The 19,509-nt window shown below is 52.6% G+C and overlaps 3 protein-coding genes across 3 annotated transcripts; 1 reads left to right on the top strand and 2 right to left on the bottom strand.

Annotated features, from left to right (window-relative positions):
• Positions 1-1,091: 1,091 nt before the first annotated feature.
• On the bottom strand, positions 1,092-1,786 carry TOMM6 (translocase of outer mitochondrial membrane 6 homolog (yeast)). The gene is made up of 2 exons (XM_006860450.1): positions 1,659-1,786; positions 1,092-1,188 (listed from the first exon to the last, which is right to left on the bottom strand). The coding sequence occupies exons 1-2, from the start codon at positions 1,784-1,786 to the stop codon at positions 1,092-1,094; spliced, it is 225 nt and encodes a 74-aa protein (XP_006860512.1).
• Positions 1,787-2,314: 528 nt separating this feature from the next.
• On the bottom strand, positions 2,315-5,197 carry PRICKLE4 (prickle homolog 4 (Drosophila)). The gene is made up of 5 exons (XM_006860592.1): positions 5,078-5,197; positions 4,314-4,451; positions 3,857-4,060; positions 3,120-3,330; positions 2,315-2,649 (listed from the first exon to the last, which is right to left on the bottom strand). The coding sequence occupies exons 1-5, from the start codon at positions 5,195-5,197 to the stop codon at positions 2,315-2,317; spliced, it is 1,008 nt and encodes a 335-aa protein (XP_006860654.1).
• A 7,001-nt stretch (positions 5,198-12,198) lies between these two features.
• FRS3 (fibroblast growth factor receptor substrate 3) lies at positions 12,199-19,281 on the top strand. Its single transcript, XM_006860449.1, has 5 exons — positions 12,199-12,264; positions 13,758-13,944; positions 16,945-17,106; positions 17,991-18,148; positions 18,370-19,281. The coding sequence occupies exons 1-5, from the start codon at positions 12,199-12,201 to the stop codon at positions 19,279-19,281; spliced, it is 1,485 nt and encodes a 494-aa protein (XP_006860511.1).
• The last annotated feature ends 228 nt before the right edge of the window (positions 19,282-19,509 follow it).

Here is a 19,509-nt window from a genome sequence, read left to right as displayed (position 1 = left end):
ATATGGTGGTTAGTTTTTTGTTGTTTCCCCCACCACCACCTCTTTCTTTTAAAAGAAAACAAAGCAAGCCACCTCCATTGCAATCCATGTTTGGGGCTTGTTCCTCTCTCTCTTGAGTGTGAAATATAAATCATGTTTTTATGATTTTTGTAAATCTTGACTTTTTACACCTTGTTTTTGTAAGCGGAAGTTTCTTATTAAAAGAATAAAATGGCCGTGTTTGTGTGCATTCTTTATTTCACGTACTAACAAAATACTATTATAAGTTATTCCTCAGGACAAGAACAAAGATCACTCCTGTAGAAACTTAGAAGCTATGTACACAACTTTACAGAACAGCAGACAACACTTTGGCTGAAGCCTGACTATTGACCAGAGAACACAGTTTTGAGTGAACCCATGGAAGAAATGGAAACCAGACAGAGAAGGAAAGGTGCCCATCTGAATCAATTGTCAGTTGCCTTCAGGGCAAATCTTGTAGAGCCACAGAACTGGAAGCTGTTTTTGGAAGGTTCATGTACAGCGCAGGGTTCCATGTGTCTGCAATCAGATGACAATAGGAGGCATTAACAATGTTAACACTGAAGGGAAATTGGTTAAGAGGCAAATCCCTTCCAACAACTGGAGACACAACCAAAGGATTGCCATCGGATCCCTTTTCTATATAACAAAATCAAAACTAAACCTACTAACGTGAATCAATTTCAACTCCTTGCGACCCTATGTAGTTTCCAAGACTGTAAATGTTTATGGGACCAGATAGCCTCTTTTGTTTTTTTTCTCCGAGCTACTGGTACTTTTAACTGATGACCTTGTGGTTTGCGGTAGAGCGCCTAATCCACAGTGCTATCAGACTTTAGTAGTTTATGAATGTTAAGTGCCATTGAGCCAATTCCGACCCATAGCGACCCTGTGTAGGATTTCCCAGGAGCGACTAGTGATCTCGAACCACCAACCCTGCAGTTCAAACGGCTTTGCGTCTAAAACATTAACCCACAGCGCCACACCAGGGCTCCATAGTTCATGGAAATTCCTTCCTGGTCTCTAGACTTCTAAAACATGCAAGAATAGTGAAGTGCTTACCTAGTTGGCTACACCCCTGGTTGGGGTGCCATTAGATCAATGTCACTCAAGTTCCTGGCCAGCCAAACTCCTGCAGCAAAAAGTCCCAAATTGAGGATCAAGTTCCTGGAAAAGGCACGTTTTTCCATTAAGTCTGTAGTCAAGCTGTCACTTGTTTTACAAAACATACCGAGGGAGAGGACGCTATCACCGACCTGGGAAAATCTTCCCTGAGGCAAAAGAATTGCAATGGGGGGGGGGGGGGGTTTGTTCATTACATGGCAGGTTGCCCAAGACCCATATGGGCACTGTGTGCCTACACAAAGGCCAACTAAGCAGTCGTCCAGGGCCGAACCTGTTTATGTGTTTCTCTTCTCTTCCCCGATCCCTCTAGTCAGGATGAGATTCTCTAGTTACTACCCTATAACAGAAAAGACTGTTTTTGTCGTACAAGAATATGCCCAATCAAGGACCTCAACAAAGCACTGCCAAAGCCACGATATGGATGATGTAAGAAGCCCAAGGGCGCCAGCCCGGACGAAGATTGATGTACGGGAGCTCTAGGTCAGAGAAACCAAACCCCCGACCTCGGTTACCTCCGGAAATCATTCCTATCGGTGGCGAAGCGGTAGACGCCCCGAAGCCAATCTCCCACGTTGTCTGGGATTTCGGGAGTTTCATTTGCAGGTCCCGCAGCGGTCACACTTGCTCCGCTGGAAGCCATAGTAGCACCTTGGAGTTCCGCAACGGGCTCGCACCACGCACGGTATTGGCGCCTGTGGATCACGCAACTTCCGGTCCGGCACTTCCGCCGACCACTTACTGACAGGGTGGTGCAGCTGGAGTTTGGACTCGTGCGTTCTCCACGCTGGAGGAGTGCGGTCCAGTTATGTCATCGGCTGCTCTGGGTTTTACCACCCTCTCTGGGCCTCCGACCCTCCAACTGGTCACCACCACACATGGTCTTTGAGGAAATGTTTTATTGGCTCAAGAGGACGCGGCGGGGATGGGGTGGGGGGGTGGAGGCTGTCTGGGCTTGTGGCATGGGGGTGGGGCTGGTCAATAGCTGATGCCTAGTTTGGGGCGGATGAGTTTCTGGAAGTCTCCATCAAGCCGTAGAACGCTTGTGGGGTAAAAGGAGAATACCCCAAGAATGTCACCACGCCACCTCTCCCAGGCATGCGCAGGATTTTTATAGGAGGAAAGCCTTGTTCTGCTTTACACACCACCCTCCTCTATGTGGGTTGCACCACTAGCAAATGATGCATGGCTTCCCGGAATCCCCAGCTTGGATGCTGCTGGGGGTCTCCCCTGGCCGCGGGAGGCGCTGGCCTAAGAAAAAGCCATCAGGTTCGGAGTCAGAGGAGGAGGAGCAGGTGGGGCAGAGAGCATCCTCCTTGGGATCAGAAGGCATCTCCTCCGCCATATCCTCAGCTCGGCTTTCCTCCTGGAGTTTGGATCCAAGGCTCTCACACTGAGTCGCCGGGCTGGAGCAGGTAGCAGCGGCGAGTAAAGTTGCTCTAGAGTCGGTCCTGGTGTTCAATTGGGCGCGGTCCCCTCCTTCAGCAGGGTCGGACTCCGCACCCTCTGTTGCTGTCGGGTAAGAAGGCTAGGGGCTCAGTACTCAGAGTCTCCGTCTTCTGCCAGTTCCAGGGGAGGCGCTCCCCTGCAGCCGGCAGCGGGTTGGGCCCAGCCTCCCGCTCCGCCCCCGGGTCGGGTAGTGTGTGCAGCCACCACGAATTCTCTCCAGGGATCCCCGCCTCAGCCCACCAGAGGGCGGTCGAGTCCCCCACCCGGTGCTAGTCCAGGGCCGCAGACCCAACCATGGCGCGGGGTAGGTACTGGAGGCCTTTGGAGCGCCCTAGCCAGGGACGCGCGGTGAGAACTGCGGGCCCCGAAGCTCGGGTGTTGGAGGCGGGTATGGTGGGTGAGCAGGCGCGCTGCTGGAGGGACAGTCGCCGTGGGACTGGAGCAAGGGTCCCACCCGGCCTGAGAACCCCTCTTCAACCCAGCTTAAGCTGCCGTCTCTTTCCCCCTTAGATCGGCACCTTCTCCACCCTTACCAAGGGGCGCCCTTCCTTCCAGTGACAGGGTCATGCTCGAGTCTGCCTCAGAGTAGCGGTTCTCAAAGCAACGGGGGCAACAGGGGCCGCCCCCCGGCAGGGCATAACTTCCCCCGCCCAAGGGCCCGGCGCAGTCCTGGCAGCAGAAGTGGTTCTCGTGCCAGCGCCGCCCCTCCGCCTCGGTGCAGCGCGGGGAGAAGATCAGCTGGGAGAGGGAGAGGGGAACGGTTCATTCATTCATTCACTCATTTTAGTCATCGCGTAAGCACACCTTACACTCAGTTAACGCTAAAGTACGTCCACAGACATTCCCATTTGATCTCCCCAACCATTCTGGGACGTTGGGAGAGCTGATTCGCTTAGCCAGGATCCCGCAGCTAGCAGGTGGCATAACCCCAAGTGTGACCCCAGCAGACCAGACTTCCAATTCAGGACTCCTTGCTGTCTCATGGTAACATTAAAGAGCTCCTAGCATGATCACACACCATACGGGACAACCAGCATTTGAAGATGAATTGGAGAGTCTGCTCCAGAGAAATTCTCTGATTCCAAGAAATTTGGGGGCACTCTGCTTTAGGCGGGGGAGAGTGCAAATAAAAGTAGTACGTGTCACCTGCCCAGAGCTCAAGTCCGTGCATAAGGAACCAGAGCGGTATCCCTGTTTCACTCCTAGGCTGTGGCTTAGGAGGGTGGCCCCTTATATCCTGCCAGGCTGGATTGTGAGGCTGTACCTGATCGCAAGCCGGGCAGCGGGGCAGCAGCAGCTCAGCGTGATGACGGCCGCAGTACAGACGCCCATCATGGTAGAAGTAGATGAGGTTTATCAGGGCCTGACCACAGGCCTGACAGGCAAAGCAAGGCCGGTGCCAGCAGCGCCACTCTCCGGCCCGAGGTGCGAATACCCCGTACTCTCCAGGCCTCAACCGCTGCCTGCACTGCCGGGCAGGGGCGCTGGGCGGGTCAGATCGGCGACACCTGCCACCATCCTACCCGGTTCCTCCATGCCCCAATCCCAACCTAATTCTTATCTTCGCTTCTGGGCCCACCAAAAACCTTCAAACTTGGTTTCCCTTTCCCTACAAGTTACCCCTTCCCCGGCCCCTCAGGGTCCCAGTAGATAGCCCCTTCTGGAGAAGTATGAAAGCAAGGAATGGAGAAAAGGGAATATGTAGCCAGAAGACTACATACCTTCTCACAGGCCCTTCCTTCCAGTTTGGGAGGCAGTTGGCAGGCTACCCCCTGTCCCATAGCCTCCCTCCTCCTCCAGGCACAGAAGACCCTCAGCTGGGCCAGCTCCTCCTCCCCAAGGGCCAGGCAGTAGCGCTCCTGCAGAAAGGCAGTGATGAGTCCCACCGGCAAGACTGAAGTTTGACTAGAGAAGGAAGGCTTAGCTGCCGGGTCTGCAGTAGGCTGGAGACCTTAAGGAGGTGCAGGAGCTAACAGCATAGCAAAGAGGGAAAGGAACTCATGTAAGTCCAACTCAGCCTCACTTCCCCCCAGAATAGTTAGCCCTTAGATCCTAACAGCTTCACAGCAGAGTCCTGTCACCTTCTAGTAGGTCCTTGCCCCCAGGGACCTCAATACTACCTGTCCTGGTGTTTTCTCTGTTTCATATTTCCCCCACCTCACCCCCCAATTGAATTGTAAGCCTTTAGGCTGGGCACATGTAGGGGTTCAATAAATACTTAACAGCTATTCATTTGTACATTCCATTATTGGTTTTAAAAGACATTCATGTCCATTTCCTCATTTGTTCTTCAACTAAGCCTGGTAGTAAGCAGAACAGACACTATTTCACTCATTATGTAGACCGGAAGCTCAGGCTGGAGATGGGTGAGGCTTGGATCCAGTGAGGCTTGGATCCTGAACTCCTAGCTTCTTGGACCAACGTTCTTTTACCAGCAAGCTAAGAGAGAAAGGGACATAGGGAAGATGGGGAAAGGGAGACCCACATCAACGTCCTGTGGGGGTAGCTGCTGCAGAAGGGCCCGAAGCCCAGGCCAGTTGGAGGCTGGGTTGGTGTCCAGGTGAGGGGGTCCCAAGCTCAGAACTGTAGGATCCTGAGGAGACATGGCAGAAGTTGAAAGGAGCCAGATTTTTCCTTTTTCCCATTCTCTCCTCCCCTCCTCAGTGCTACTCAAATTGAGAACTGTTTCCAAGCTCACCCTCCCTACATTTAGAGTGTCCCCCTTCAAGGTAACTGAGAGCAAGGGTAGCTGATCCACTCTTGCATTGGTGGTGTGATTTTGAGTAAGGTTAGGAAGGTCCCACACCCCACAACAGCTTTCCTTATGTTTGAAGCCACCCTCTTCTTCCCCTGTGGGCCTGGTTTCACAACACAGACACTCTAAAATGAAAACCAAATCCTCTGCCTTTGAGTCAATTCCAACTCAAGGACACTAGAGAACAGAGTAGAACAGCTCCTTTAGGTTTCCAAGACTGGAAATCTTTAAGGGAGCAGACAACCTCATCTTTCTCCCTCAATGCTGCTGGTAGGTTTGAATCACCAACTATTCGGTAAGCTTAACTTACTATACCACCAGGACTCTTTATAGACCTTCTAGGAAGGTATACTGATGTGAATCAGAGTCAAAAGTAAAATCCCAAGTCTTGAGGGGCTGGCTGCAGAGTCAGAGATTCCTGAAAAGCACCTCCCAATTGATGGAAATGGAAGACGAGCCAAAGGATAGAAAACCTGTCGGTCTCCAAGGAATAGGTGGGGCTTTTACTACCTGAGCAGAGGTGTTCCCTGAGTCTGAGCTGGCTGGTGGGTCTGGCACACTGAGAGTGGAGTTCTTCCCTTTGTGGGGCCAGTCTGAGTTCAGCACTGACATTGTTGACAAAGCCTGTACAATGACAATAAGAACACTTCCATTTATAAGAACACTTGTATTTACTTATTTACTGGGCCCTTACAATGTGTCAAGCAGTTCTAAATATCTACAGACATTATTATCCCATTCAGTGCTCCCAACAGCTGGGTGATCAGGTGAGTTAGGCCTTATTGTCGATATTACTGTTTTTTGTTGTTATGTGCCGTGGAGTCGGTTCCGACCCATAGCGACCCTGTACAGGGTTTCCGAGGCTGTAAATCTTTACGGGAGCAGAAAGCCTCATCTTTCTCCCAGGGAACAACTGGTAGTTTCAAACTGCTGACCTTGCGGGTTGTAGCCCGATTTGTAACCACTATGCTACCAGAGCTCCTTGTCTGTTTTATTGTTGTTGTTAAGTGCCATGGAGTCGGTTCCGACCCATAGTGACCCTGTAAAGGGTTTCCAAGGAGCAGCTGGTGAGCTTAAACCACCGACCTTGCAGTTCAAACAGCTTTGCAGTCTGGCGCATTAACCCACAGCACCACACCAGGACACACATGTATTATTACAGGTGGCCAAACCGAAGCTCAATAAACATACACACAAAAGGCATGCAGCTTGTCAGTGGCAGAGCCAGGTCCTGAAGCCAGGTCTTTCTGCTCCAGAGTTTCTGAAGTTCAAACTTTGGGGTCTCCCAAGAGTCAGCTGGAGGAAAAAAGAGGCCCACGGTTGAAGGAGAAGGCATTTGCCTTTCTGGTGGACCTTGAAACTGTTTGACCAGAAAAAAGCTGGCCCCTTTTTCTCACCTCTCCAGCTTTAGCTCCCACCATGCCTTATCTTGCACTCACCACTCCAGTGAGCCTGCTTCCTCTCTGCTCCCTACATGGGTCCCACTTTTCTAGCTGTAGGCTTGAGCCACCATGCAACCCTCTCTGGTCCCTCCTTTGCTGAACTTCAGAACTAAGTTCCATTGGTTGTCCCAAAATTTACCCCTTAATTAATGTTGCCCTCTTTTTTTCTCCATATCTTTTTAAACTCCTTGTCTAGTCTACAAACTCAAGGGCAGAGGCAAATCTTGTGGTTCTATCTTTGTTCTACAGCAATTTTATTGGCTAATTCTAAGCACATTTCTTCAGTCAGCTCTCCTCTGAGCAAGCCCTGATACAACCACAATATCTGCAGAGTGTAACTGCTGAGGTAAAGACGATGTGGTCCTGTCCTCAAGGAGCTCACTGTCTACTGAGGGGAAAAAGCACAGATGAACCAGGTAGAAAGGGGGAGATCTGAGATGTATATAGCATCCTGTGATAAAATAACCATGGCAAACTTTTGTGACATTTACTCTGTACCAGGGATGATGCTAGCATTTTATATAATACAATCTCACAACATTCCTATCAATTACTTTCTGTAATCCCACTTTACAGTTAAACAAGCACACAGAAGTTAATGAATTTGCCTAAGGAGCACATTAGAAGACTAAGGAAAGTTTAGAACGAGGTTGCCTCAGAGCTGAGATGGATTCTGACAGCAGGCAAGGTACAGGAAGGCCACCAACAAGTCCCTGGTCTCCATAAATCCCAGCTTTGGGTTGGGACCAGGGCTTGGAGGGTGACAAGTTATATTGCTTCACAGTCCTGAGTTCCAATTAGCTCCCTTTCAGCTGCCCTGTGCCACTCTTCCCTCCTTCCTGGCTCCACACCCACCTCTTTCCTTCCTGCTCTGTCCCTATGGTAGGTTTCCTGTGGAAAGAGACTGGAATGGGCTGTTCACACTAAGGGGCAGGAGTAACCATTTTCCCTAGCAACACTGCTGCTCCAGGCAGTAAGAGCCCTTTGGGGGAGGGGGATAGCAAAGGAGTGAGTCCCAGAAAGTGACTTGCACCCTCTTTCAAATGGGCTCAAGCTTGCATGGAATTGTCTCACACAGAAACAATGCCCAGAAATCGGCCCTCTACCCTTCACCTACCTTTCCATTCTCCCACGTCACGCAAGGCAACCTGACTTCACCACGGTCCAGCACTTAAACCCACCTCACTAACCTGCCATCTCCCTTCCACAATGCCCCTTTCCCCATAAGAGACCAGGCTGAACCCTCCGTCCTCCGCAGGTGAACCCGGCTCAGAAAGGAGCTCGACCTCCCTAATCCACCCCTGTCCTGGAGGGTAGAGCTGGGGTCTTGAATGGACGAGGGTGGGAAGATTTCCTCGGACATTGGAAGGGAGGAGGGGAGACTGTCCTGGCCCAACAAGTATCCTCCTCTGTCCTCTCGACGGATCCCCAAAGTTCTTGGGCTTCACGGGGGCTCATCCCCGGGTCAAAGGCAGTGTGGCTTCCGCGTCCGCGGGGGTTCCCAGTCTGGCAGCTGGGAGTTCAAAGGAGGGGGCAGGGGCTACGCTGGGGTCTCACCCTTGCCACTGCCGGTATCCGAGCTGTTCTGCGCAGACTCCGCCGTTTGGTCCCTCAGCCAGTCCCCACTCAGCGTCCGCCTCTGTCCGCCGGGGGTAACGAGGATCTTCCTCTCCCGTGGCCACCGCCCCCCTACCCCCGGGTCGGAAGAGAGGGGTAGCTTTGGGAGGGGCCTAGAGTTGCAAATAGCAGGGAAAGCACAGGGGTGTCAGTGTGCGACCCGCCATGGGCTTCAGGCGGAATAGACGCTCTAGAGCCGCGTTTATACCGGGTTCTCTGCCACTCACTGGATGAAAACGCCTTCCCACGTCCGCAGCCCATTCTCTAGGCCATTTCCAAGTCCCCCACAGACCTCCCCTCGGGTCGCCTAGCCTCGCCCTTGCCTGAGCGCGCCCCACCCCCAGCCGGTTTCCTAGTCCTGGTCCCGAGTGGGCTCCCGCCCCTTCTCTTCTCCTCAGCCCCTTTCCCGGGTCTCTCCTCCCTGTCCTTTCCTTCTCTATCCCCCTCGTCCACTCTCCTCTCCTTTGTGTTTCCTCCCCGCTGCCCCACCAATTCCGTTGCTTTCCCGCCCCCAGGAGAACATCTCCCTCACGGATCCGTCGCGCCCCGCCCCGTTCCAAAGCTCCGCCCACTGTCGCCAGGCTCCCTCAGCCTCTGGCCGGGAGCGCCCTCTGGCGTTTGCGCATGCTCCCTGTTCCTGACTGCAAAGTCCTCCAAAGGGACCTTCTAGGCTGCGTGCCTGTCGCCCCCGCTTGGGTCGGCCCGCCCGCAGCGTCTCGTTGGTGCTGCCGAGTGACCTCCGACCCCGCGATTGCGGGGCGGGGCGGGGCGGGGAGGCCTTAGCTCCGGGCGGGCGGCGGCGGCTGCTGCAACGGGACCCGGGAGCGGGGCCCGGCGCCGCCCGGACCGAGGGGCGATGTGAGTCGGGGCGCGGCGGGGCGGGGACGAGGCGGCTCCACTGAGACCACGCCGCACCGCAGTCTCCTCTCCAGTCGTAGGAAACCCCGGGAGGGTGGGTCGTGGAGCCCCAGGACTGAGGGCGGGGATCTTGGGACAGCGCGCGGCCCCACCTCCCCCGTTCCTTCCTTCCTTCGCTATGTCTAGAAATACCCCTGACAACCTTGTTACCTAAATCTCCCTCTCACGCCCCAGAAAATCGCCGCAGCCACCCGACACACCATCACACGTCTTGGAACCCCTCAGAACCCCCTCCCTCTGTCTGCGAAATCCCCTGATATGCCCACAGGCATACCCCCTCATGGATTCCCCCAAGTACTTCCACCGCCCGAAAATTCCTCTGATCTCTTATTCTCCTCACCCCGCATTCTTGCTCCATGCCCAAATCCAAAAATCTTGCTCATGGTTCCCCAAATCCCTTCATACATCCTGATTCCCCCTCACCTCCTTTAATTTCCAGTTTATTCCACATCTGCCCCAGATTTGAGCCCCCACTCCCAATCCCCCTGATTTAGTCCCCCTTTTGGACTAAGGATATATTCTGATACCTTACAACTGAAGAACAGAAAAGGTACCCTACAGTCCTTGGTTTCACCCCCATACCCCGATTGATGGTTTAAATCCCACTGTTCATCCCAACCACCTGCCTTTTGACAGTGCACATTCAACCTGCTTCCTCCTTCAAGAGAATAAACCAAACAGAAGGTGGGGCCTCGTTTTACCTAGGAAATTAGCCAAGGATCCTGAGTGGAAAGGACCTTGTTAGCTGATAATGTTTGACCAAAGCAGGCTTGTAAGATTTCAAAGATCTCCAGGGTTCTGGCTTGTCAACTGATATGCCTAAGGCTCAGATGCCTTGAAATATTGGTTTATTAATATCATATTAAAAATTTAGGCCCTTTAGAGCTTGAGGAGCAGGAAGTCTATCAAACTCCCAAATATAAGGTTGAAGGAACCTGTCCTTAAAGAGGAAAACATTCATTTTAGTGATATTTTTCCTACACATCTCTTTTTAGAAGTTACTTACCCTGGAAGCTCAAATTTAGAGATGTTTCATATGTAAAAATGAAGACATTGAAGTGGGGGGTGGTAGTGAGGGGAATTGACTTAATGGTAATCTCTCAGATACTTGTTAAGTTGTTAAGTATTATAGCGTCACTATATAGGGTTTCTGAGGAGCAGCTGGTGGGTTTGAACTGCCAACCTTGTGGTTTGCAGTCCACTGCTGATCCTGCAACACCACATAAAACAAACGAATATTGGTTTCCTGAATCCTAAACCGGGGTTCTTTCCGTCATATCTTAGTGTCATTTTGAGAAAGCTCTTTGAAGAGTCAAAATTCTCTGCAAATGTGGAGTGGTGTTTGTAGTCTTGGTTTTAACAGGATTCACAGGGGGTTAGAGGTGACTTCCGAACTCTTGGGCTTTGTCTGACTCCAAGCTCACTGATGCTAGGAGGGTCTCTCTCACTCAGGTGCCCCAGGGGCTTGGACAAGCCCCAGGCTCTTGAATTTCCTTTCTTCATTGGTGTATCTGTCCCATTAGGACCTTGAACAGGTATTCCAAAAGTGACAACAGATCGGTTTCTTAGCAATTAAGGGTTCCATTAACTGATGGTCTCTGTCTCCTATGCTAGGTGAGCTCCAGGCGTATCCCAGGTGACTTCTTGGCAGATTGCTTGCCATGACGCCCCACCAAGGACAGAGAGAATAAAGTGGAGGTCCTTCCCCATGACTCTCCCATGGTCAGCTCCCCAATGGCCTGGGTGAGGTAAGAAGCTCTGTGGAGAAACTAGTTGTCTGGAATGTCCCAAGTTGGGAGGAAAGAACGGAGCTGGTCACTGTCTCATTCAAGAAGATTCTAGAAGGATATCTAACGCACAGACTCACTTCTTGCTTCACATTGCCATCCATTAACTTCTGGTTGGTGTCAGTCCATATATTTGCTTGTTCCCTTAAATCACTCAAGGGACCTCTTCATCCTTTGCACAAGCCTGACCGTTGTCATAATTCAAGTACATAATCCCAGGGGGGGCATCCACTTATGATAGGGGAGCATACTTAATATTTTGCTTTTTAATAAGATATACCAAAGCAAGGCTTTAAAAATCATGCTCTGTTTTAAGTGCTCAATCTTCTGACTGTATCTTTGTGACCACAATGTAGATGAATTTGAGGTGGATGTTGGAAGAGTGATGAGGGAGGAAAAGTAAGTTTGGATGGCATGGATGGGTTGGGCTAAAAAGGAGGAGAAAGATACCGACCATATCTCTGCTGAGTTTGGACAAGGGCCCCAGCCTGGTATCTAACTCCTGATGCAAGTCATTCCTGGATCCTTACTTTCATCTATACATTTCCTACTGCCTAGCTTTCTCTTCCCTGTCTTTGTTGTTAGTGGACATCAAGTTGGCCCCCAACTCATGGTGACTCCCTATACAACAGAATTCAACTCTGCCTGGTCCTGTCTGCAATGCTTGGTCGGTTACAGATTGGACTGTTGACTGATTTCTGGGAGTAGATTGCCAGACCTTTCCTCCTAGTCTGTCTTTGTTGCTGAAACCTGTTTAGCATCATAGCAACCTACAAGCCTCCATGGGTCAAAATCCTACCTACCTGTCAAGATCCAGATCAAATGTAACCTCTGAAAAATTCTCTCTCCCCTCCCCTCAGCATTAATCCTGAATGCATTCCAACCTAAATTAATGTTTATCCAATGTGTGTCTGGCCCTGAATTGAGAGAGTGAATTCCTTGAGGGAAGGACTGTGTCATACTGGCCCTTTGGACACCGCAGATGAATCCAGTGAGGTGGTTCTGTTGTAGTTCCCCAGCGCAGAGGCCCTTGATGACCTGCCTGTCCCTTATGTCTTTCCTAGGGTGGGCTGGCTGCTCTGACATCATGGGGAGCTGCTGCAGCTGCCTGAACAGAGACAGCATCCCCGACAACCACCCTACCAAGTTCAAGGTACCCTCAACCGCCTCCTTTCCCATGTTCTCATCATGGTCTCCTTGCCCTGCTCAGCTTCCCAAGCAGAGATGAAGTGACAGACTGAGGTTGTGGGCTCATGACGACTTCTCCAGTGCAGGGTCTCCAAGGTGGCCTGAGGAAAAGAGGCCCATGCCGTAGCTGCTTTTGCAGCTGTCAGTACTACTAAGAATCCAGAGGTGCTGTCGTATGGTAGTAAAACATGTGCTTTCAGAACGCTTCCCCTGATCAGCGAATCTCTGTAACTTTAAACCAGTTAAACTAGTTGCTGTTGAGTCTTCTCCAACTCATGGGGACCCCACGTGTGTTAGAGTAAAACTGTGCCCCATAGGGTTTCCAGTGGCTGTGGTTTTCAAAGTAGCTTGCCTTGCCGGGGCCTTTCTTCTGAAATGCTGTGGGTGGATGCGAAACTCCAACCTTTCAGCATGGTTAGATGTTTTGCACCTCCCAGGGACGCCTCTGTAACTTTACATAGAACTTTTTGGGAGAGAAGAGCAAACATCTAAGTTTGTGAGTTAGTATGTGTAAAGCATGAAGAAAGGCCAGAGGTAAGTTTGAGGAGATGGGGAAAAGCTGCCAGCCAGCCATAAACTCACCAAAAAGGTCAAATGCCGTCTCTTTCCACCGTGGGTCTCCATTCTCTTCATACCAATCATGGGGGACCCATGAGTTTGAGCTTCTGAAGCTCAGGAGCTGGAAACCCTGGCCTCCAGCCCTGGCTCTTCCTAGCCTACATTTGTGAGTTAACATGTCTATACAGAGCATTTACAGTAGGACTCAGCACATAGTAAGTATTGAGTACATGTTTGCCATTTGCTTTGAGAAGTGAAGCCAGGCCCAAAGGACCTCTGCATGGACGCCTACTACCCCTCCCCCTTATCTCCCTATAGGGGGAGCCCCTGTTTTGTAGCATGGCATGTTGAGACAGAGCCTGTCCTTGCTCGCCAGAAGAGGGCGCCCTCAGCAAGGCCATACAGTGGGAAGATAGTCTATCTGTTCTGCCTTGGACTTGATATACCTTAAGATTTCAGACTTACAGTTTAACTCTGGTTTTCTATTGACATCTGGTCCTTGGGTACAAAGGCAAGGATCATCCTAAGTTATCTAACTTTGGTCATCTAACCATTGGACTTTGTTGATGTTGAGTGCTGTTGAGTCAGTTCCGACTCCAAGTAGTCACTGGTACGTTTGAACCTCTGACCTTGCCATTCAAACCGACCTACAGCGTCATACCTTGGAGGTCATTTAATCAATACTGTCCCCCTTACTGTCCAAATGAGGAAAAGTGAGGTCCAGCAAGAAGGGATTTGCCCAAAGAAGTGTGGTGGGTTGTTGGCACTGCTTTGCACATCCCCCAAGTCCATGTCAGAGTATCAGGTGAGACCCTCAGACCCCAGCTCCAGCCCTGTATTTGTAACACTAACCGTAACCAATGGACTCAGCCATTGACCTCCTCTGTCCCCTTCCCCCAGGTAACGAATGTGGATGACGAGGGGGTGGAACTGGGCTCTGGGGTGATGGAGCTGACCCAGAGTGAGCTGGTGTTGCACCTGCATCGGCGCGAGGCTGTCCACTGGCCCTACCTCTGCTTACGCCGCTACGGCTATGACTCCAATCTCTTCTCCTTTGAGAGTGGCCGCCGGTGTCAGACGGGCCAGGGTAAGTACCAGCCCCACCCCAGCTCGCAGACTTGGCAGCTGTTACTCAGAGGGGGAGGGTGTTGGCTCAGGGCACAGCAGACTCCCGGGCCAGTGTTCCTTCTCTTCAGTCCCTGCAGCTCCAGCCTGGGTCCCTTTGCACATTAATTGAATAGCTCATGGGAAAGGGCCCGTGCCCCTTGGCAGGATCTGCCAGCCAAAAGCAAGTGACTCTTCCTCCATGTCTTAAGCCAGTTTCCAGGGTCTTTGTTGCCCCCTATATAAAAGCCAGACATCCTGGGCCTCAAGAAGAACAAAGGGTCAGGAGGACGGCTCTGGTGTCTTGGAGCTGAGTGGCTACGGGATGAGAGATTGGAGTGGGAGGACTCTTAGGGCTTTGCTATACAGCCAACCCTGGAGAGGTTCATCTTTGTTCCCCTTGACCTGTGGGCAGTGAGGTGTCCTCCATTCTTCCCATCTTTCTCAGCAGTCAGAGATCAGAGTGTCATGGGACTGTTCCGGGAGCTCAAGGCTGGAAGCAGCCAGAGCTCTTTAAGGAGTGGCCTGATCTGGGCTTATCCTTCAGGATCTAGACATGAGCTCTGCCAAAGGAGTCCTGCGTGGGGTTGTGCTAAGTGCAGTGTGGGACTGAATATGCAGAGGTGGAATGAGCCACTTTGTGATGAAGCTGCCAGCAAGACAGTGAGTCTCTGGGGAGGGTACAGCTTGCTGGAGAAGCCTCCTCTTCCATGCATCATGCCCTTAGAACTCATACAGCAGTGATAGTCATACTGGGTGAGCAGACAGGGGAGGAGGAAGTCTACCCTGTGCCTGGTGGTGTTGGATTCATACTTGGGACCCCAGGTCTGCCCTAGGCCCCAACATCCAGTAAAGCCAGTTGCCATTGAGTCAGTTCTGACTCTTGGTGACACATGTGCTCTATAGGGTTTTCAGTGGCTGAGGTTTTGGAAGCAGATCATCAGGCCTTTTTTCCAATGTACCTCTGGGTAGACTTGAACCTCCATCCTTTCGGTTAACAGACAAGCGTATTACTGTTTGCACCACCTGCTACTTCAGGCCCCACACAGGTTTTCCTAATACCCCTGCTTTCCCAGCCTTTCCTAGTCCTTGACAGATCTTACCAGGATAGGCTATAACTTTCACATCTCATTCCTGCAAACCAGCCATGTCCTGTTTATCTTTGTTGTGGGGATGTGCATATACACACAAGTAACCTCCCTGAGTGCGGACTCCCACTCTTCTCAACAGAATCCCAGGCTGGTCCAATGTCCCAAGAGCATCTTGGGATCCTCTACATCACAGGTGCCCAGCCCAGCTGCAAAAATGGTGTGGGGCCATGTCTGACCTCCTGTGGCTTCACAAGAGCGAAGGGGGAGAACCAGCAGCCCAAGGCAGATTGCTATGAAGCAGAGTTCAGACATACCTGCACCCTTCTGTCTCCTGTTCTGACACCAGCCATTCTACTTCTATATCTGACACGGCATTCTCCTTCTCTTCTGGACTCAACAGTCCATTCCAGTGGCCACACAGAATAAACAGACAATACTCATGATTATGGGGTTTCTAAGGGAAGTTGCCAGAGTGTTATTCAGGATCAGAAACTATTCAAGAGTGCCTCTTCTCAGCCATGCTCACAGGCATGCTTCACTCTTGTCTTGGGCCTTTCAACCATGTGACCTCTTGGCAAGTGTTACTAACTCCTTTAGCACTGCTGATAAATACCCAGAGGGCACCCAGTTTTGCAAAGCAGCATCCTGCCCACAGGACCTCAGTGTTCTGTGGTCCCGGGGCTGGGAAGCCCATTGCTCTGTCTTTTATGCTGCTGCTGCTGCCAGCCCCGCTTTTCTCAAGGGATCTCGTATTCTGCTTGAGGCTCGTCTTGCTTCATGGTCCTGAGAGCGTCTATTCTTGCTTCTGAGATGGCTCTTTTTAAACCTGTTGTTGTTGTTTTTAAGTGCCATCAAGTCAGTTCCAACTCATGCAGACCCTGTGTAGGCTTTCCAAGGAGGAGCTGGTGGGTTTGAACCACGAGCTTTGTGGTTAACAGTCCAGTGCTGATCCTACAGCGCCGCCCCAGGACTGCCTTTTTAAACCTAGCAGTCTAGGTTTAAAACTAACCAGTCCCCCCGTTAGAGGTTAGCGTCCCATACACCCTATTTCCAAGGTCCCACCGTATCATTAGGAGTCCTGCTGTGGGCTAATGCACTGGACTGCAAAGTCACTTTGAACCTCAAGATCGGAAACTCACCAGCTGCTCCTCAGAAACCCTATATAGGGTCGCAATGGATCAGAATCGTCTCGATGGCACTTAACAACAACAACCCTGTCATTTGATGGGAGTTACAGATCTGCTATTCCACACTACCCTGCTGTTCCCAGGGACCTTGAGAAGCTGCATCGGAATGACAGGCTCTAAGTTGGGCTGCCTTGAGGAGTCATGCAATTGCCTTGCCACGTTGTCCTGTGCAACTCCTTCCAGCCTTCTTTCCTTTCAGCGCCAGAGCTGAAGCTCCCAGTCAGGAACCCACACCTAGGTGGCCTTCACTCTGGCCAGGCACTGGGCTAAGTACCCAGTGAATAAGTAATGAACAGACCCTCCTGCCCTCACAGCTGAGCTGAGCATGAGTGCCCCAGGTGATGCTCACTTTTGTGGGTGCAGGGGGCTGGTGGACCCAGGAATTCTCAGTGAATTCTAGCCTTTTCGACATGACTTTTTGCCTTTCTTCCCCTCACCTCTGCACACGCACATCCATACTGAAATGATTTCGTCTCAGAGGGACTATAATGGGAGACAATGGCAATGAATAGTGTAGGAGAGGCGAGAGGACTGGGGCCCAACTCCCCCAGTAGCTGTGACTCTGAGGTACAACTGGGAGGGGTGCTCTGGAAGAGGTGAGACGAGTTGTGGGACGTTTCCCGAGTGTGTGTTTCTGTTGAGTTCCTTGAGTCCTTTCCTGCTGGGCACAGGGCAGGAGGGGCCTCACCTCCTCTCCTTCTCCAGGGATATTTGCGTTCAAATGTTCCCGGGCCGAGGAAATCTTCAACCTCCTTCAAGATCTTATGCAGTGCAACAGCATCAGTGTGATGGAAGAGCCCATCATCGGAACCCGCAACAGCCGCCCTGCGGAGCTGGACCTCCCTCGGGGCCCCCAGCTTCCCAACAGTGAGTAGATGCCTACTCTCGGCATCCCACTGCACCCACACATGCTCAGAAGCATGAGTCCAGCTGGCAGGTGGGGCAGTGGCAGCCGGACAACAGCAGAACTACCACTGGGGCAAGTCAGTCCTGGGCTGGGCTCTGCAGGCGACTCAGGCTGGAGGCCTGCACCTTGTTGTGAGGGGTGGTTGGGAGCGGACAGGAAGGTAGGTTTCCATAGGCACTACAGTCTGGAGCATCTTTGCTTCCTCACTTCTGCCTCTGGGTCAGACCACGTGCCCTGCGGCTGCTGGTGCTGGCCTCCCTGACTGTGGCCGTCTGCTGGAGAAGTTTGCAGACTTTCCATGTGCTCATTCACTGAGCTCTGTATTGTGGGCTGGCCTGCAGGGGCACAGCAGACAGACGATGCAGTCCCTTGCTTTTGAGGTGTTCCTTGGGAGCTCTCTGGCAGAGCTAGAATGAGGCAAAAGGACAAGCCAGGGACTAACAAGGTGTGTTACATCAGTGTTTTGGATGAAGGTATAATGGAGAAGGTGGGGTTCACACTGAGCTTTGAGGAGAAGGGTAGGGTTTGAAGAACAGAGAGAAGGTAAAGGATAATGGGGTACCCACCTTGAGGGCCCTGAGTATCTCCTCTCTGATTAGAGGAGCGTAGTGGTTATGAATTGGGCTGCGAACCTTAAGGTTAGCGGTTCGAAACTACCAGCCGCTCCGTGGGAGAAAGATGAGGCTTTCTACTCCCGTAAAGATTTACACCCTCGGAAACCCTGTACAGGGTCGCTATGGGTCGGAACCGACTCGACGGCACTTAACAACAACAACAACATGATGCCTAAAGCACAGGGTTGCAGGTAACTGTCACCTCCCAAGCTTGTCTCTTCTGTGCCCAGCGCTAGGCTACACCGTCTCCAGCTTCTCCAATGGCTTCCCTGGCTGTCCAGGCCAGGGCCCGAGGCTCTCAGCTCCCCAGCGCCCCTCGACGAGCAGTCTGCGTCACCCCTCACTGGGGGAGGAGTCCACTCATGCCCTCATTGCCCCCGATGAACAGGTGAGAAGCAGATATCCTGCTCCCTGCCCCCTTGGGCCGGGAAGGTTTGGGGCTCAGGAAATATGACTGCCTCCTCCCAGTAAGGATCCCAGGGAGAAGGAGAGTGTTGGTGGGGTCATTCCTGTCCCCAGAAAGGGAGGCCTGGAGTGCCAGCTCTTCTGCCTGCTGCTTCTCTTCTCTCATCTCTCTCTCTCGTTTTCCTCCCTCCTCCCTGTGCCCAGTCCCACACCTATGTCAACACACCGGCCAGTGAGGATGACCACCGAAGGAGCCGGCACTGCATGCAGCCCCTGCCTGAGGGACGGGCTCCCTTCCCCTCACAGGCCCGGGGCCCAGACCAGCGGGACCCTCAGGTCTTCTTGCAGCCCGGCCAGGTGAAGTTTGTGCTGGGCCCTCCTCCATCTCGGCGGCACATGGTGAAGTGGCAGGGCCTCTGCCCTAGCCTGCAGGACCCTCCCCACCACAACAACAACGAAGGCGCTTCTGAGTGCCCTGCCCAACCCAAGTGCACCTACGAGAATATCAGCGGAGGCCTGCGACGAGGGGCCGGCTGGAGACTGAGTCCAGAGGAGCCCAGCTGGAATGGCCTCGCCCACCGCCGGGCTACCCTGCTGCACTATGAAAACATGCCCTCCTTACCCCCCGTGTGGGAGAGCCAAGCCCAGCAGCTGGGGGAGGGACCTGGGGATGATGGGGACTCGAGGGATGGGCTTACACCCTCCTCCAATGGCTTCCCTGATTGTGAGGAGGACGAGACCCCACTGCAGAAGCCCACCAGCACCCGGGCCACCATCCGCAGCCACGGCAGCTTCCCTGTGCCATTGGCACGCTGCCGTGGGTCCCCACGAGTCTTCAACTTCGATTTCCGCCGGCCAGGCCCTGAGCCCCCCAGGCAGCTCAACTATATCCAGGTAGAGCTGAAGGGCTGGGCTGCTGACCACCCCCAGGGGCCCCAGAACCCCTCGGCCCTCCCCACCCCTGTAGCCACCCCCAACCCTGCTCGCAGCTCAGACTCCTATGCCGTGATTGACCTCAAAAAGACTGTGGCCATGTCCAAGCTGCAGAGGGCTCTGCCCCGAGATGATGGCACCGCCAGGAAAACCCGGCACAACAGCACCGACCTGCCTCTGTAGGGACAGCCCAGCCCTCAGCAACCCCCGCTCCACCTTGTCCCACCTCCGCCTCAGGCTCCTGTCCCCCCAACCCACCCCCAGGGTTCAGGGTTGCTCTGCAGAAAGGCACTGAGGTGAGACCATGCTGGGTGGGGTCCCCAAAGATATCAGCCATTGAGTCTCTTGGCCTCCGAGCTGGGGAGAGAAGAGGGTAACCAGGCAAGGAGAGAGCCAAGATGTAAACTGTGA

The sequence above is a fragment of the Chrysochloris asiatica genome, unplaced genomic scaffold (assembly GCF_000296735.1).
Source record: "Chrysochloris asiatica unplaced genomic scaffold, ChrAsi1.0 scaffold00038, whole genome shotgun sequence".
NCBI lineage: Eukaryota > Metazoa > Chordata > Mammalia > Afrosoricida > Chrysochloridae > Chrysochloris > Chrysochloris asiatica.
The sequence above is the reverse complement of the archived record's forward strand: the minus strand, read 5'-3'. Positions and strand labels throughout refer to the sequence as shown.

What these genes read in the sequence shown, in the direction of transcription:
- TOMM6 (XM_006860450.1), bottom strand. Translation starts at nt 1,786, where the DNA reads ATGGCTTCCAGCGGAGCAAGTGTGACCGCTGCGGGACCTGCAAATGAA. An exon ending in GATAGGAATGATTTCCGGAG is followed by an intron (nt 1,189 to 1,658) that starts GTAACCGAGGTC and finishes TGCCTTTTCCAG; the next exon opens with GAACTTGATCCTCAATTTGG.
- PRICKLE4 (XM_006860592.1), bottom strand. Translation starts at nt 5,197, where the DNA reads ATGTCTCCTCAGGATCCTACAGTTCTGAGCTTGGGACCCCCTCACCTG. An exon ending in TACCCCCACAGGACGTTGAT is followed by an intron (nt 4,452 to 5,077) that starts GTGGGTCTCCCT and finishes GCCTTTCTGCAG; the next exon opens with GAGCGCTACTGCCTGGCCCT. An exon ending in AAGGGCGCCCCTTGGTAAGG is followed by an intron (nt 2,650 to 3,119) that starts GTGGAGAAGGTG and finishes CGACAGCAACAG; the next exon opens with AGGGTGCGGAGTCCGACCCT.
- FRS3 (XM_006860449.1), top strand. Translation starts at nt 12,199, where the DNA reads ATGGGGAGCTGCTGCAGCTGCCTGAACAGAGACAGCATCCCCGACAAC. An exon ending in CCGGTGTCAGACGGGCCAGG is followed by an intron (nt 13,945 to 16,944) that starts GTAAGTACCAGC and finishes CTCCTTCTCCAG; the next exon opens with GGATATTTGCGTTCAAATGT. An exon ending in GGGCCCCCAGCTTCCCAACA is followed by an intron (nt 17,107 to 17,990) that starts GTGAGTAGATGC and finishes TTCTGTGCCCAG; the next exon opens with CGCTAGGCTACACCGTCTCC.